The following is a 15,234-nucleotide window of genomic DNA, read 5'->3' as shown; positions in this document are numbered from 1 at the left end:
GACTAAAAATATATGCTCATTCGATTAGAAAGTTGGATTTGGCACGACCGCGGTATCAGCTGCAGAAATGTAAAATGATTGTGTCCTTTCTTGTTTTTACTCATCAAAGACAATTAATCAGAGCGTGTTCACGTTCACCAGATAACAGATGCTGCAGTGTCACTTTTTTAATTCCATACAAAAAATATTTTAGGACTATAATTTTGTCAATTAAAGTGCAATTACAGTGTTAACTGATCCACCTCAATCCAAAAAGTGGTCAAAGTCACCCTTCCCGAGCCTGTAGAAAGAAAGAAAAAAGCCATTAATTTTATTGCAAAGCAATTAATTTATTCTGTTTGTTTTGTGTGTGAGTTTCTTCTGACAAAATCAATTCTACAATTAACCTTTCTCCAAAAGTGATCAATGGTATGCCTCAGTGTGTGTGTTCTCTATGAAGATTTTGGTGACGTTGATAATTATATTGATAGTCGTGGTGATTATATGACAACAATTGCAAGTGCCCTCACTCTTTTGGAACTATAAGCATAACTAATGTGTACTAGAGGTTTTATTTTCTGTGCTGGATCCATACATTTATACGAGGAGGCAGAGGTCTTTCTCTCTGTGTGCTGACTGAATGTGACTCACTCATTTCAAACGATAGGCTATCTGATATTGTAATAACTAAGAAGCAAATGAGAGCTTGTATTTGGATGAAGGTTAGTTAGAGCCTGTTGGCATGTATTGTTATAAGTGCAGTGCAGTATTACTGTAATGCTTTTGTGCATCATAACTGGAAATTACAGCCACCTAAAAAGCATGCATTCATATTCATTCTAGGTTGTGATTGTTATGCTTCTGAAAAGAATAAAACACCTGTACCCTCCCCCCAAAACACAAGTCATAATTTCACATCTCGTTTTCTGTCAACAACTTTACGGCGAGCATGACAAAAGCCAGCTTACATATAGTTTTATCAAGCATTTTAATGACTGTAGACCTCCATTTCCTAATTCACCTCACCACCAAGTTGGTCTAAAGTAAAGCTCAATTTGTTTACATTTTGTTGGGGGGGGGTTTAACTGAGAAAAAAAAAAAGGAAAATCTTTAAAAAAAAGTGTCATGCATGCGCTTAGATAGTCTTTTGATAATCCACGTTTTGTGTCAATCACTGTCTTTTTAGGGATTGTAAGAGGGGTGAAATGTAGAGATGGAGAATGTGGATCACAACATATGGTCCTTTTGTGGGGTGTTGAGCAATACGGTAGAGGAGTGGACGTTGCCTGTGGATGTACTGCCTCCTTCTGCTTTCACAACAAGTGTACAAACAAAACCTGCCGCTTGTCAAGCCCGCCATGTTCACCCCTCCCTTCTCTGCTTAGCATATTAAATGGAACACAGTGTGTACTGTGAAGCCTACTGCAATCCTTATCAGAATGTCAGAAATAAATAAATATGTATATATGTATATATATGTACACACATATATATATGTATATACATATATATACATATATTAAACTCTACATTTTTAATAATCTCACCTGGTTCATGTGGGTTTTATTTCAGTGTTTTCTTCTGGTGCAAATATCTGTTTTTAATCGGACGGATGACGATCCCTGATGATATAACTAATAGTCAAGATGTACATTACAATTCTGAGATATGTTAATGTATTTTTTGTCTACTTCTACTCTGCTACAAATGTACTTTTAATCCACTCGAACCCGCTATGTATCCATTGGTGGAACTCAAGTACATTTACTCACGTGTTGTACTTAGGTACATATTTAAAGTACTCTTTTCCATTTAATGCAACTTCATACTTCACGAAATCTCAGAGGCAAATATTGTACTTTTTACTCACTTCATTTCAGCAAATTACAATGTTCTCTCCTTTTCCATTTTCCAGTGAAAACATGTTTCTCCAAACTTGATGACTTTGAATGTTTCCGCTAAACAGAAGGACGAAGGGTTTGTTTATGGCTTGAGAGAATTCTCCCACTTCTTAAACTCAATAAACTCTTTAAAACCTCTCTTGTATCACGTGGAAAATGCATCATCACAAAGCTGATAACAGGGCTCTGAGCTCATGAAAAGTTGACATTTTAGAGTAGTTGTCACAGACACTATAACACGAATAATGATCTTATGAATAATGATCTTATAGAACATGATGTATTGCTGTAGATACAACCACCCAACAAGGGAGTTAGCATTAGCACCAACTGAAACCTCTACAGCAGTACAATGCAAAATACACATTAAAGTAGGAGTTTTAATCCAAAAACATCCTTTTAGTGCACAATGAGTACTTTTACTTTTCAGTACCGTCAAAACTTTCAATATGTCAGTACGTTTTGCTGAGCATACTTATACTTTTACTCTTTTGAATGCTATACTTTAACTTGTCATTGAATATCTTCACAGTGGCATTAATACTTTACTTTAAGTAAAGGATCCAACCACTTCGACCATCTATGTCCCGAACAGCTAAAGTTATCAATTACCTTTCAAATTAAGATTTTACCTACAGACAAACTGATGGAAAATGTAACCATTGGTTTACAATCTATTTGTTGCCTGTCATATTGGCTCTTGATGCTAAGTACATTTGGATTATTATGCTTCATTAGGATCTTTTTTAAATGCATTACGTTGGCTCTTAATTGAGTGAAGGATCTGGAGATTAATCCTGCCCTATGAATGTATTCAACAGTGTGAGCAGAACAGCTGGTTCTTTGAGAAATGTCTCTTTGCCTTGAAATGTGTGTCACATGAACAACTATCACAGTTAATTAGGATACATCCACTGGCATGCAAGCCATTATCCTTTTTAAAAAGTCTGATTAATCAACTTAAATATATAATTATTGTCCTCCTCTCACACGTGGAGAAACTGGGTGAGACTGGAGGCCTCTTCAGGTGAGTAACCTGTAGGACTGGCCCAGCAGGCTGGCTGAGGTATCGCTGCACTGGAGGAAACTAGGAGTGTACTTGTTTGTCAGGATGGTGATGATACTAAAACTTGTCTTTCCTGGATTGTGAACTATTTGTTCGAAACCAGTTAACATTCGACTTTTTCCAAGAAATAGTTTTAAAGTTTTACACGCGGTAATCTAATGCCACAGTGCAGCAGTGTATCTCCTTACAGCCAGGCGCAGATCATCCCTGCCTGCTGTATATCTCCTCCAGACTGCCGTGGGTGCATCAATTATTTCTTTCTGAAAGGTTTAAAGGTGGCTCTGTTTACACTGTCTTTATACACCAGGAGAGCCAGTGACACGCTATAGGATCAAGATGTTACTGGGGTCCAACAAAACCTCTGAGCGTGTGTAAAGTGAAAGCTTAACATATAAATGGTGTGATATATTTTGTTTTGAATATCTGGCATTGTTCCTTCTAATGTAAGGAGTAGAGGAAGTCTGTCCACATAATACTCCGACAAGGTCTTTATTATTGCACTTTGCAGCCCCAATAAACCAAACTCATATCTTGCTGCCAAAATGTAACCCCACTTTTTTTTATTGAGGACATATGCAGACACTCAAAAATGAACCTGAAGCTGGGATATATAATTAGAACTGAAATAATGTTTTTTTTGTTCTGCTGCTTGGAAACAGTGTCGTTTTTTGTATTGCATTTATTTCTGCCAACCTCTATTTTTTGTTGAAATGATCATTGCAAAATGTCCACTCCTCTTGGATTTACAAACTTGTGGGGTGTGCTTTGAATTTGTTACGATTCCCTGCACGGTAGCTGCTCATAAAACAGGTAGAACATGTCACAGACAGGAATGCAAAGACAAAAGACTGAGCTGTCGAGGCTCTTTACTTTACCTCAGCCTGTTGCTTGGGTAATGCACATAAAGGACATGGGCAAGCTCATAAAACTCCTTGACTTTTCCTTTAAATCAGTATTTATTATTCCATGAAACGCATCGGATTTATTTTGTTTTCAGGAACAACATTGCATCGCTGGAAGACAAACGTCACTCCAGTCATGTTCTAAACATGTCAGTTCATCGTTCCCTCGTGGCAATTCATAATCCAGACACACACACACGCACACGCACACACGCACACATCCCCGAGCTATGCCAGCAGAATCCAGGGTAAAGTCGCAGCCACTAGTGCCAGTATAGTAAACGCAGACAGTAAAAACAGCAGGCATCGTGCAGTTGTGCAAATCCTGCGCCTTCGCCTGGGCCGGGGTCGAACCACAGTCATCACAACGCTCAGGGCATCGTTCTCCGCCATGGGTCGCCCCTGAGCGCTGATGATGAAGATCTGAGACGCGTTGCGGTTGGGGCTGATCCACCTCTGTGGACACAATCGATACGACATCTCTCTAAAGCAGCGAGCGATCCAGTTAACTTGTCCCGGTGAAGCGTCCACGGAGGCACGCCACGCGCTCTGGACCGGTCCCGGCGGCGGAGGGAGAGGTACCTCGAGGATCTGCCCTTCACCTGGATCCTTGTCCGCCGTGACGGCGGGCACGAGCGCTTGCTTTTGTTTCTTGATGAATGTGAGATGTCGACAGATGGGGCAAACAATAGTGTCTCTGATGTTCCCATTGCTGTTGATGCTCACCAGCGTTTTGACCAGACAGTCGTGGCAGAATACGTGTCCGCAGCTCAGGGTCCTCTCCGTGCCCGACAGACACTCGTAGCACACTGGACACTCTCGTGCGTCCTCCCGGTTGTCTTCCTCGTGAAATGCCATTGAAGGGTAAATTCAACCCCATGCAGCAGGAGCGTTTGGGACAGTATCCAGATTAAAAGTCGATTCCTGGGGTGAATGTAGTGTGAATTCTCTGAGCGCATGACTTTCTCTATCGTTGGGTGGAGGGTGGAGGCGAGAGCTGCGCCTTGTAAAACAGGGCCAGCCACCTCTGACTGCCGGTGACTTCACTGATTGGGTCCCCTGTGTCACTTCATGTGTCCAAGCTGGTTCATGTTTTATGCTATATGCCATGTACTGACATTGATGAACTATTAGCAAAACGGTAGCACATCTGACCAATTGGCGATGTTTTTCAAAAGCTGCCGTTTATATGATAACACAGAACCGAAAAAAAACATCACTGTTCAACCTTAAAATGTAGGACTAATTTGGTCAAATAAATCAGTTATATTTGTATTCCATTACAAGGACGACTACACGTAAGTTATTAAACATACATTGTATCAAAGTTGATTCAATGTATTCAAGTTGTATGTAATTTAACTTTAATAAAGTATGTTTTTTCACTGATTGAGTCCTATAGGCAAACTCAAATTTAAATCTAATGAAGTTATATTGCCCAACTAAAAATATCAATGAGTTCACTAACCTCAAAACAAAACAAGAGTAACAGTTTTCAATTTCATCAGATGATGAGCCTGTACATGCATAAGGCTATTTATTATTAAATAGCCTTATTATTAATTCATGAGCTTCTTAAATGAGTGCAATGATAAATTATATTATATTCTGTTGTAAATGCATGCATAGTATGACATGTGCAATAGGTCGTGACTAATAATAATAATAATAATTAGGCTGTCAGACTAACAATGCAGTTGGCATATATCACAGCTATGTTGCTAATGTCCATAAAAAAATAGAAAGAGGAAATAATAGTATGGAAGCGCCCCCCCCCCCCCCACCCCCCTGTGTGGTGATTTCTGGAAATCATACGCCACCTTGTGGTCAATGTCTACAATGGGAGAAGAAAAAAAAAAGAAAAAGATGCGGCTGGTTCTATTAGACCCATTTCTATAGCTGCCCTTCCCAGTTCTGACGTAAACGTGCCTACGTCAGAACGTACGCCTGTCGGGATCACACGTCGGTTCCGGGGAGACGCGTTGGCAATTCCCTAAACATCATCCGAGGCAAGGAGAGAGGCGTGTGTGTGTGTGTGTGTGTCTGCGTGTGTTGGACGTGACACCGGCTGGAAGGCGAAACCCTGAAAACAGAAGATAGCTGGACGCCGGTTTGACATGAGCAGGTACCGAACTTCCGCTCGTGGTTCCCCCGTTTTAAGGTGCTTAATGCCGGGGTGTGTGTGTGTGTGTGTGTGTGTCTCTCTCTCCGAGCTGTCGCGTTCAGCTGCCCGCGCCGCTTCTCGAGTCGTGAACGTCGGCCGAGAGAACCGGGGCTCGAGCTCGGTTTAACTGCCCAGAGGTTGTCGCTTCGCGTGCCAATTCATTTATTTAACTTCTTCTTTTTTTCTTTTTTTTTGTACGTGGAAAACTGTATACGAAGCACACGAAGCCCAGTTGTTGTGTTAACCACGCAGTCGCGGTTGTCATCACACAGCCACTCGTTGTACGAGCCCACGTAACGGAACCGAAGGAGAACCTTCCGCTGGACTGAGGACTACTTTTTTGTGTGTATTTTCTGAAAATGATAGTCATTAGTGATACGTGTCAATTGCAAAGCCTTCTTTTGATGATCACTTGTGAAGATCACTGGTGAAACTCTTAACATTTTTCCTGGCAACGTGTGTATGGTCTTTAAAACCTAGCACAAGGGCCCAGGTCAGGGGGCCACCACACCACCAGGCCCGTAAAGCTGTGGTATTATTATTATTATTATTATTATTATTATTATTATTCACAGTAGAGCAAACCAACACGACTACAAAGAGGCATTTGACTCGCCCCTCTAATAGGCCCCCCATTATAAAAAAATGTGACTTCATCAGTGTTGTCACATTTGAGTCACAAAAGAGGATGGAGAGACACGAAAAAAAAAAAAGGAAAAACTTTCTCTGCACGACCTGACACTGTCTGTAGTTTCCAGATGGCTCCACGGTGTCACCGTCTCCACCATCTTTGCTGGCTGCGAGTCCCGCTGCCTGACCTGGTATTGTTTAAAACAAACAAACGCACCCAGGGGTCAAACTGACAGCGCTCCAAAGGTCGCTGAAATGAACCGCCATTTGTTCTGGCAGAGTCTCGGGGTTCTTGACCTGTTACATGAATGCGACTCAACCTTTTTGTTATGGTACCAGCAGTGCACCAGTCTGTCCATATATGTCCTAAATATGAGACTCCTGTCAGTGGGCACTCTCTTCACTCTCTTCACCCTCTTCACCCTTCACCCTCTTCACCCTTCACCCTCTTCACTCTCTTCACTCTCTTCACCCTCTTCACCCTTCACCCTCTCCACCCTCTTCACCCTTCACCCTCTTCACTCTCTTCACTCTCTTCACCCTCTTCACCCTTCACCCTCTCCACCCTCTTCACCCTTCACCCTTCACCCTCTTCACCCTCCACCCTCTCCACCCTCTTCACTCTCTCCACCCTCTTCACTCTCTCCACCCTCTTTACCCTTCACCCTCTTCACCCTCTCCACCCTCTTCACCCTCTTCACTCTCTTCACCCTTCACCCTCTTCACCCTTCACCCTCTTCACCCTCCACCCTCTTCACCCTCTCAACCCTCTTCACCCTCTCCACCCTCTTCACCCTCTTCACCCTCCACCCTCTTCACCCTCTCCACCCTCTTTACCCTTCACCCTCTTCACCCTCCACCCTCTTCACTCTCTCCACCCTCTTCACCCTCTTCACCCTTCACCCTCTCCACCCTCTTCACCCTCTTCACCCTTCACCCTTCACCCTCTTCACTCTCTTCACCCTCTTCACCCTTCACCCTCTCCACCCTCTTCACCCTTCACCCTTCACCCTCTTCACCCTCCACCCTCTCCACCCTCTTCACTCTCTCCACCCTCTTTACCCTTCACCCTCTTCACCCTCTCCACCCTCTTCACTCTCTCCACCCTCTTCACCCTCTTCACCCTTCACTCTCTTCACCCTCTTCACCCTTCACCCTCTTCACCCTCTCCACCCTCTTCACCCTCTCCACCCTCTTCACCCTCTCCACCCTCTTCACCCTCCACCCTCTTCACCCTCTCCACCCTCTTCACTCTCTCCACCCTCTTCACCCTCTTCACCCTTCACCCTCTTCACCCTCTTCACTCTCTCCACCCTCTTCACCCTTCACCCTCTTCACCCTCTCCACCCTCTTCACCCTCTTCACCCTCCACCCTCTTCACCCTCTCCACCCTCTTCACCCTTCACCCTCTTCACCCTCCACCCTCTTCACTCTCTCCACCCTCTTCACCCTCTTCACCCTTCACCCTCTTCACCCTCTTCACTCTCTCCACCCTCTTCACCCTTCACCCTCTTCACCCTCTCCACCCTCTTCACTCTCTCCACTCTCTCCACCCTCGGGGTGACTTGACCTCCGGTTTCCTTCGTGATTTCCAAAGTAGGGAACCGACACGTGACGTGTTGAAGACGCTATCTCAGAGGAATGTTCTGGGGGTCCTGCCGCTGTGTCTCCATTCTTCTGAGTCTAGACCGTCTTAGCAAGGAAAACAACAACACACCCTCTTCCTAAACCCAAGCTAGTCTGCTCAAAATAATAATAATCGTAGTTTGCTTGACCTTCAGTCCAGCTGAGAGGTTTCCTGTGGTGCATCCTCTGGTTGTCTGTCCTATCTGCAGGAAATCCTTATAATCCCTGTTCGGATTATGAATATTCCTGAAGCTACAGCAATGGGAGCTGTATTTACCCTAACTGTCAGGGTGTATTACCTCACCAGAAAAGAGGAACAACAGTTCAGTTAAAAGTGTTATTGCTGCAAGCATGATGGAAGGTAGAAACGCATCAGAACTGAGCTTCAACAGACAGCTTTGATCTATTCAGCCACACTTAATTAACACGGATTGCCTTGATTGGTAATGTTGACATCACATGAGCAGCGAGGTTAGGAAGTTAATAACATTTAATAAAAGGGGGCACACTTTTACAAAGCTTGTCACGATGGCCACTCAGTCAGTTCATCATAACGGAGAGGGGACTAACTACACCTGGCCTGATTCTGCATGCCAAAGGAAACCTTTAGTGAAAGTGTCGTCCCATGTTTGAGTCACCTGCTAGTTTATTCTGTCCCTCCTCAATGCTCGTTCCTCTTTTTTAACCTCACGAGCACGATTTCGTGTGTACTTTTATGGTAAATGAAACCGCTGTGAGGGGAAATAAATATTATCTCTTTTATCCTCAGGGTGCCCTGACATGGAAAAAGAGATGATTCCCAAATTCACGTCAAAGGATGAGGAAGTCGATTACTGGAAGTCCCAAGCCCTCAAATATAAGAAAAGGTAAGTAGTGTTAAACAAACAAAAACAAGTATATATATTTATATTATTTATATATATATATATATATATATATATATATATATATATATATATATATATATATATATATATATGAAAATAACCTCACCTAGAAATCACTCAAAACATAAAAGGCAAATGAGAATATGCTGAATATGTGGTCTTGTGGACGCGTCTCTTGTTCAAAGTTACACAGAAATCCATGTCAGGCAAATGACCACCAGGCAGTGGCCACAAACATCTGTGGCTTGCTTCGGAAGAAATTACGACATCTTTGACTTCTCCTATTACTTCACAGTCTATGTCCGCGTAGGCAGCAGTGGTGCTTGTGGGTGTTGTGTAATCTTTGTTGAACTCAGTCTGTCTTTTCTATTCGTGGAGTTGGGCCACCCTCAGAGGAAGTGTAAACCTCCACAGAGGGGAGGGGGGAGGGGGGTTAAAGTCCTGGTGGTTTTCTAAGAAATTCCTGATGTTGATACACAGGGAAAAAAACTTCAACCCGTGGAAAAAATAATAACTCCAAGTGGCTTGTCTCACACGTTTTTTTGTGCATATGTTTTCTCAGGATCCCTTTTTCAGTAAACCACTCGCAGTGGCAGCAAGTAGTATTTATTAGTCACATGTTGACAAGTTATCTCCCTGAAGTGATATTTTTTAATTTTTTCTTGTGACAAGGCTACTCGGATATCATACAGTTTATGATTATCACTAAAAGATGTAATAGTGTGAAATGCACGTATGTATCCAAGTAGCATTCAAGCAGGAAATGTTCTTTAAGAAAGTTCTACGTTCCACGTAGAGTGCTGTTGGTCACTTGAACCATGAAAAGTGTGAGAGCCTGACTGTCGAACAGGGAAGTGTTATGGCCCAGCGTGCTGATGAAGCAGCAACTGAGGCGTTGGTATGTGTGGAACGACCTCGACATCAAGGGATTCATGGATTCCAGTGGTCTGTAGAGCCACTGCGAGGCCCATTATCCCGGCGCAGGTCAGCTGATCTCAGAACGGTGTGTCATCATGTATTTGCACTCGGGTCTGTGTCGAGTACATAAACTTTACCGCCACATTTTTTTGTTTTTCCCCTTCCAGTTCTTCCACGTTTACTCGAATGACTCTATTTGTTCAGAACTAGCCTGCGTTATTGTGTGTTTTTTTAGATGCACTACGTGGGATTAGTCCTTAACAGCATGCACACGCATCCTGTTTCTTAGAACACTTCCTCATCCTGTTGTCGTGCCCTCCCTTTTGACCTTTGACCTTTGACCTCTCCCACAGCTGAGGACTTATGACAGCAGGCCTGTTTTTTTTTTGCTGTACCACCTACTGCCACAGGACAGCCGTCTTGTTAGAGCTGTATATTTAGAATGATTAACTCGACCAGGCTGAGCCGTGCAGCGTTTCCTGTTTGACAGGGTGAAGGTTAAAAATCTACAAATATCTGACTGGGCTGTTCATGCAGGTTTATTTCTGGTCGTTGGAGATAAAGCTACTAGAACACGCCTGAGCCTGGCTCATCTTACGAGACAAAAGCCAGTCGGCTTTCTAGAGCTCCTGCCTGCAGTGATTTAGCCAGCTGTACATAATTGAATGGTGGATAGTGGACAGGGTAGCTGGTAGTTGACAATGATTGTTCATGCGTTCCCCCTCTCTGTCTGTGCCATCCAGTTGCTATGATGCCCAGGAGGAGCTGCAGGAGTTCCAGGAAGGGAGCCGGGAGCTGGAAGCGGAGTTGGAGGCACAGCTTGGCCAGACTGAACACCGCCTTCGAGATCTCCAAACTGAGAACGAGAGACTGAAGAACGATGTGGCCAACCTCAAGGTGACTGTGGCTGGGATGTGGGTCCGGACACCGATAAAAGTAACTTGTGGTTACTTACGAGGTTTCTGTTGTATCCTGAGGACAAAGTCAGATGTCTTGTTCTCACTTTCGGTGTCAATAAGGCATGCTCTTAGGTAATCCTCCAGCACTCTTTTAATTGGATTGAAATAGAATAGAAAACTCAGAGGACAAGTCTGGTTCTTAATCGTTGCAGGCCCTGTGTCTACTGTGCATTCAGAAAATCACTGTAGCCACTGTACACAAAGCAAAACAAGTATTGTGATTTTTCATAATGGGAACACGTGAGCCATGATTGCAGCGGCTGAAAACAGACTGTGAATGAGCCACAGAGATCGTGAATCACGCTCTCCTTTCTTTATGGCTCTGGGACCACGATACAGACATGCTAAGTGTAAACAAAGAGGATAATGTGTGGGAGATCACCTTTACTAACTGTCTTAGGATCCTATTGTTTATTATTGACTATATAAATGGTACTTACAAGCTGCATGCCTCAGCAAAAGAAAATGTAAAAAAAAAAAAAAAAAATTCCTGGAGCAATAACAGGTCCGTTTGATGTCCTTGTTTCGCGACACGCACTCACAGCCGAGCTCTTTTCTGTCCTTCACTCTGTCCATCTCTATCAGGAGAAGCTGGAGCATCAGAATGCCCAGAGTTATAAACAGATTTCTATGCTAGAGGATGACTTGGGCCAGACACGCGGCATCAAGGAGCAGCTCAACAAATACGTCCGAGAGCTCGAGCAGGCCAACGACGACCTGGAGAGAGCCAAAAGGTCAGACTGTTCGGCAGCGCAGAGGAGATGAGAATTGTAGCTGTATTTAGATGTTATCGCGATTGGACCTACCGTTAATGTTCATTCAGGTTTTTAAACAATTGTGCCCTTGAACCTCTTCTTATGTGCAGGGCTACAATAGTGTCTCTTGAGGACTTTGAGGGCCGTTTAAACCAGGCCATCGAGAGGAATGCCTTCCTGGAAAGCGAGCTGGACGAGAAGGAGTCTCTTCTAGTGTCCGTGCAGCGGCTGAAAGACGAAGCACGGGGTAAAGACAATAATCCAAGCTGCCCTTTTCAAGGGTTTGTGGAGAAGTATTCAATAAGTTTGACTCTTTCTTCTACAGACCTGAGACAGGAGCTGGCAGTACGTGAGCGGACTACAGACAGGATGTCGGCACCGAGCTCACCGACTTTAGACATCGACAAGATGGATTCCGCAGTACAGGCCTCTTTATCCCTCCCAGCCACACCCGTAGGAAAAAGCATAGAGCACTCCTTCATCAGCCCAAAAGGTCAGGATTAATAAACTCACTCTTTTTTTTTTATTGCTCATGTGAAATTGGAAATGTGTGGTTACGTATTCTAATATCAGCTTGTGTCCCTGTGCAGCATTGACCAATGGATGTGGCAACTCATCCCTCACTCCCTCTGCTAGAATCTCAGCTCTTAATATTGTTGGTGATCTCCTGAGGAAAGTCGGGGTAGGGTTTATTCCTTTTAATTGAAGACATAATGACATAAGTGATCTGAATAGCTTTTAGAGCATAGAGGAACAGAGTGTCCTCAACCACAAGAGATGACGAGGCTAAATACAAATCCAACTTCCTGCTTTGTGATTAGGCTTTGGAGTCCAAAATCGCCGCCTGTAGGAACTTTGCCAAAGACCAGGCAGCAAGAAAGAATTACTCTACAGACAACGGAAAGCTCATCAACAGCAACGCCACAAAGTTCTCTCATTCTCTACATGCCAATTACTTTGACAAAACGTGAGTCTTTTTTCAAGCCAATTCAGTGCATTATACCTGGTTTTATGCACGTTTTTGTTCTGCCCTGTATGCGTTGTCTGTGTTTGCTAATATTGAAAATGTCCACGTGGCAACCGGCAGGACTGTAAATGGATTGGACCCCAGCTCCCTGACCGCCATGGCGACATCCAGAGCCGTGTCTCCACCAGGCATGCTGCCTCTGAGATTGTGAGGAGGCGTCCCAAACCACATGCACCTCGACTGAAGTGTGTGTGTGTGTGTGTGTGTGTGTGTGTGTGTGTGTGTGTGTGTGTGTGTGTGTGTGTGTGTGTGTGTGTGTGTGTGTGTGTGTGTGTGTGTGTGTGTGTGTGTGTGTGTGTGTGTGTGTGTGTGTGTGTGTGTGTGTGTGTGTGTGTGTGTGTGTGTGTGTGTGTGTGTGTGTGTGTGTGTGTGTGTGTGTGTGTGTGTGGAGAATGGGATGTGTGTAAAGAGAGACTTGATGATACAATGGAGTTGCGTCCAGTCTGCAGCGCGAGATGCATCTGTGAGTAGGCGCACAGTCACGCGTGCATGTGTTCCTACCACATACTTGCATGTGCCTATAGCTGTACTGTACTGTGCTTGTACGAATGCCATTGCAAATGCGTTGCTCTTTAGATGTCAACTCCGAAGTTGCACCATTTATATTTTTGGTTCCATTGTTCACCTCAAAGCTCCAGTCCCTGACAAAAGGTCCCCCGACAGACCGCAGCTTCATCTTGGTTTCCTCTTGTATTTCCACTTAAATTGCACAGTTAAACTATTTTCAATTTTAGAATGTATGATGTTTTTTTTTTTTGAAAAGGGACGTGTTCATATGAATTAATTTATCTCACAGTATGCTTTTAAAAAAAATGCAATGTTTCCCTATTTTGTTGCATGTGTTCATGACTCAAGTGAATGTTGACCGTTCAAAGCCATGTCGTCCTTCCTCTTGTTACCGGCTACTTGCTTGGATTCGGAAGTAGTCTCCGTGTTAAAGGTTGGAAATATCAGCTGGTTCTGTCCTCTGGGTTCAAACCTGCACTTAAAACAAAAGGCTCCTCACAGGTTTTCCATCATTTAACATTTCGAGGGAACATTTTTTGCCTTTTTGTTTTTTAATATGTTGATTTTTTTTTTTTTTAACTATTGTGACGGGCTCATTTACCTCATTCTGATATAATGACAATTCTCCACGATGGATTTGTAATATGGGTAGCTATATTTGGCTTCATGAAACTCTTTTGCAAAAAGATACTCCCAACACAACTGACTGAAGGATTATTTTTGAGACTGTATGTTAACTTTAGCTGGTGTATGATGCTATGGTCCATTGTGGCATTCGTGTCATGCAGCATATTGTACCATATTGTGTGAACTTCATGTTAATTTGACTTTTTTGATTTTCAGCTGCATATTGGCAATGCATTCACTTTTGTCAAAATTTGGTTTAAATTATAATAAAAAATATTTTGCCCATTTTGCTCACATATTTCATGGATCTTTTTGTCGCTATCTGAAAGCATAATTTGAACCCTTTTACTACTATTTTTGTTTTTGGGTCATTTTGGGCCTGTTACTAAAGTGTGTTCTACAGTCGGTGTGTATATAGCTTGTAAGGATGGTAATTTTGCCTACCATATTTGTACATACTGACATTTGGACATTAATGTCCTATTTATTTGAGATTCTGTATGGCATGTTCAGATAATGAATGGTTAAAGCCATTGTATTATATCAAATTGTTTAAGCGAATAAAGAGTGAGTTGACAAATATCCAGTATACTGTGTAGTTTGTAATTAAAGTACTTCTTGGACATTTTCCAAAGCTGTCCCTCCCATGTCGGGGCTCAGTAAACTTTGGGGGCGGGGGGGTAAAAGTACCTGGTTGTTACGGTTACGGTGGCCTGGTGTTCACGCCGGTCTCTGTAGAACTATGAAAGATTTTACGGGTTTGTCCAATTCTTGCGTATCTTTTTCCTTTATTCATGAACCTTGAGCAATTCTCAATTTTTCAGTGTTGCATTGGCCGATTTTTGGCATATTGCAATCCCAACTTTGAGATGCACTCCTACCACGTGTGTACTGAAGCATGTGGAACAGGATCTAGTTTATATTAGTATGTACTGCACCTTCCAGTGTCCGTTTTAACCATAAAAATAACTAGACATTTGATAAAAGTGCATTGTTGTCACACACTTGGAGATATATGACATCTGGTAAGAAGACTTAAAGGGCTTTAAATTTCTGATTATTAATGTATGACCCTAATATACATACCTGTGTATTATTGAGTTGTACACGTTTTTGAATTATCTTCCGTTAAAAATGGATGCAAAAAAATCTGAATGTATGATGACAACAAATGTATAAACCGGAGTCTGTTATTGGAACAGGAGAGGCTTTGTATGTTTTGTAAATGCTAAATGAACAAATCAAACTAACTATCAAATCAAATAATAGTAGTAGTTGTTTAATAA

The 15,234-nt window shown here is 42.9% G+C and overlaps 2 protein-coding genes across 3 annotated transcripts; one reads left to right on the top strand and one right to left on the bottom strand.

The window, feature by feature from the left end:
• Positions 1-3,885: 3,885 nt before the first annotated feature.
• Positions 3,886-5,539, bottom strand: LOC117735268 (RING finger protein 222). Its single transcript, XM_034539800.1, has one exon. It carries the CDS (start codon positions 4,704-4,706, stop codon positions 4,077-4,079), a length of 630 nt encoding a protein of 209 aa, XP_034395691.1. The 5' UTR covers positions 4,707-5,539; the 3' UTR covers positions 3,886-4,076.
• Positions 5,540-5,645: 106 nt separating this feature from the next.
• On the top strand, positions 5,646-14,530 carry ndel1b (nudE neurodevelopment protein 1-like 1b). 2 transcript variants are annotated; one of them, XM_034539671.1, is made up of 9 exons: positions 5,646-5,973; positions 9,038-9,134; positions 10,817-10,970; positions 11,618-11,766; positions 11,898-12,034; positions 12,113-12,280; positions 12,378-12,469; positions 12,609-12,754; positions 12,875-14,530. In XM_034539671.1, exons 2-9 carry the CDS (start codon positions 9,049-9,051, stop codon positions 12,963-12,965), a joined length of 1,023 nt encoding a protein of 340 aa, XP_034395562.1. In that variant the 5' UTR covers positions 5,646-5,973; positions 9,038-9,048; the 3' UTR covers positions 12,966-14,530. The 2 variants fall into 2 exon arrangements, with proteins under 2 accessions (XP_034395562.1, XP_034395563.1); XM_034539672.1 differs by having other exon boundaries at positions 5,748-6,009; positions 12,875-14,246.
• The last annotated feature ends 704 nt before the right edge of the window (positions 14,531-15,234 follow it).

Source organism: Cyclopterus lumpus, chromosome 8 (genome assembly GCF_009769545.1).
Source record: "Cyclopterus lumpus isolate fCycLum1 chromosome 8, fCycLum1.pri, whole genome shotgun sequence".
NCBI classification, from domain to species: domain Eukaryota; kingdom Metazoa; phylum Chordata; class Actinopteri; order Perciformes; family Cyclopteridae; genus Cyclopterus; species Cyclopterus lumpus.
This window is presented reverse-complemented; position numbering and strand designations above follow the sequence as displayed.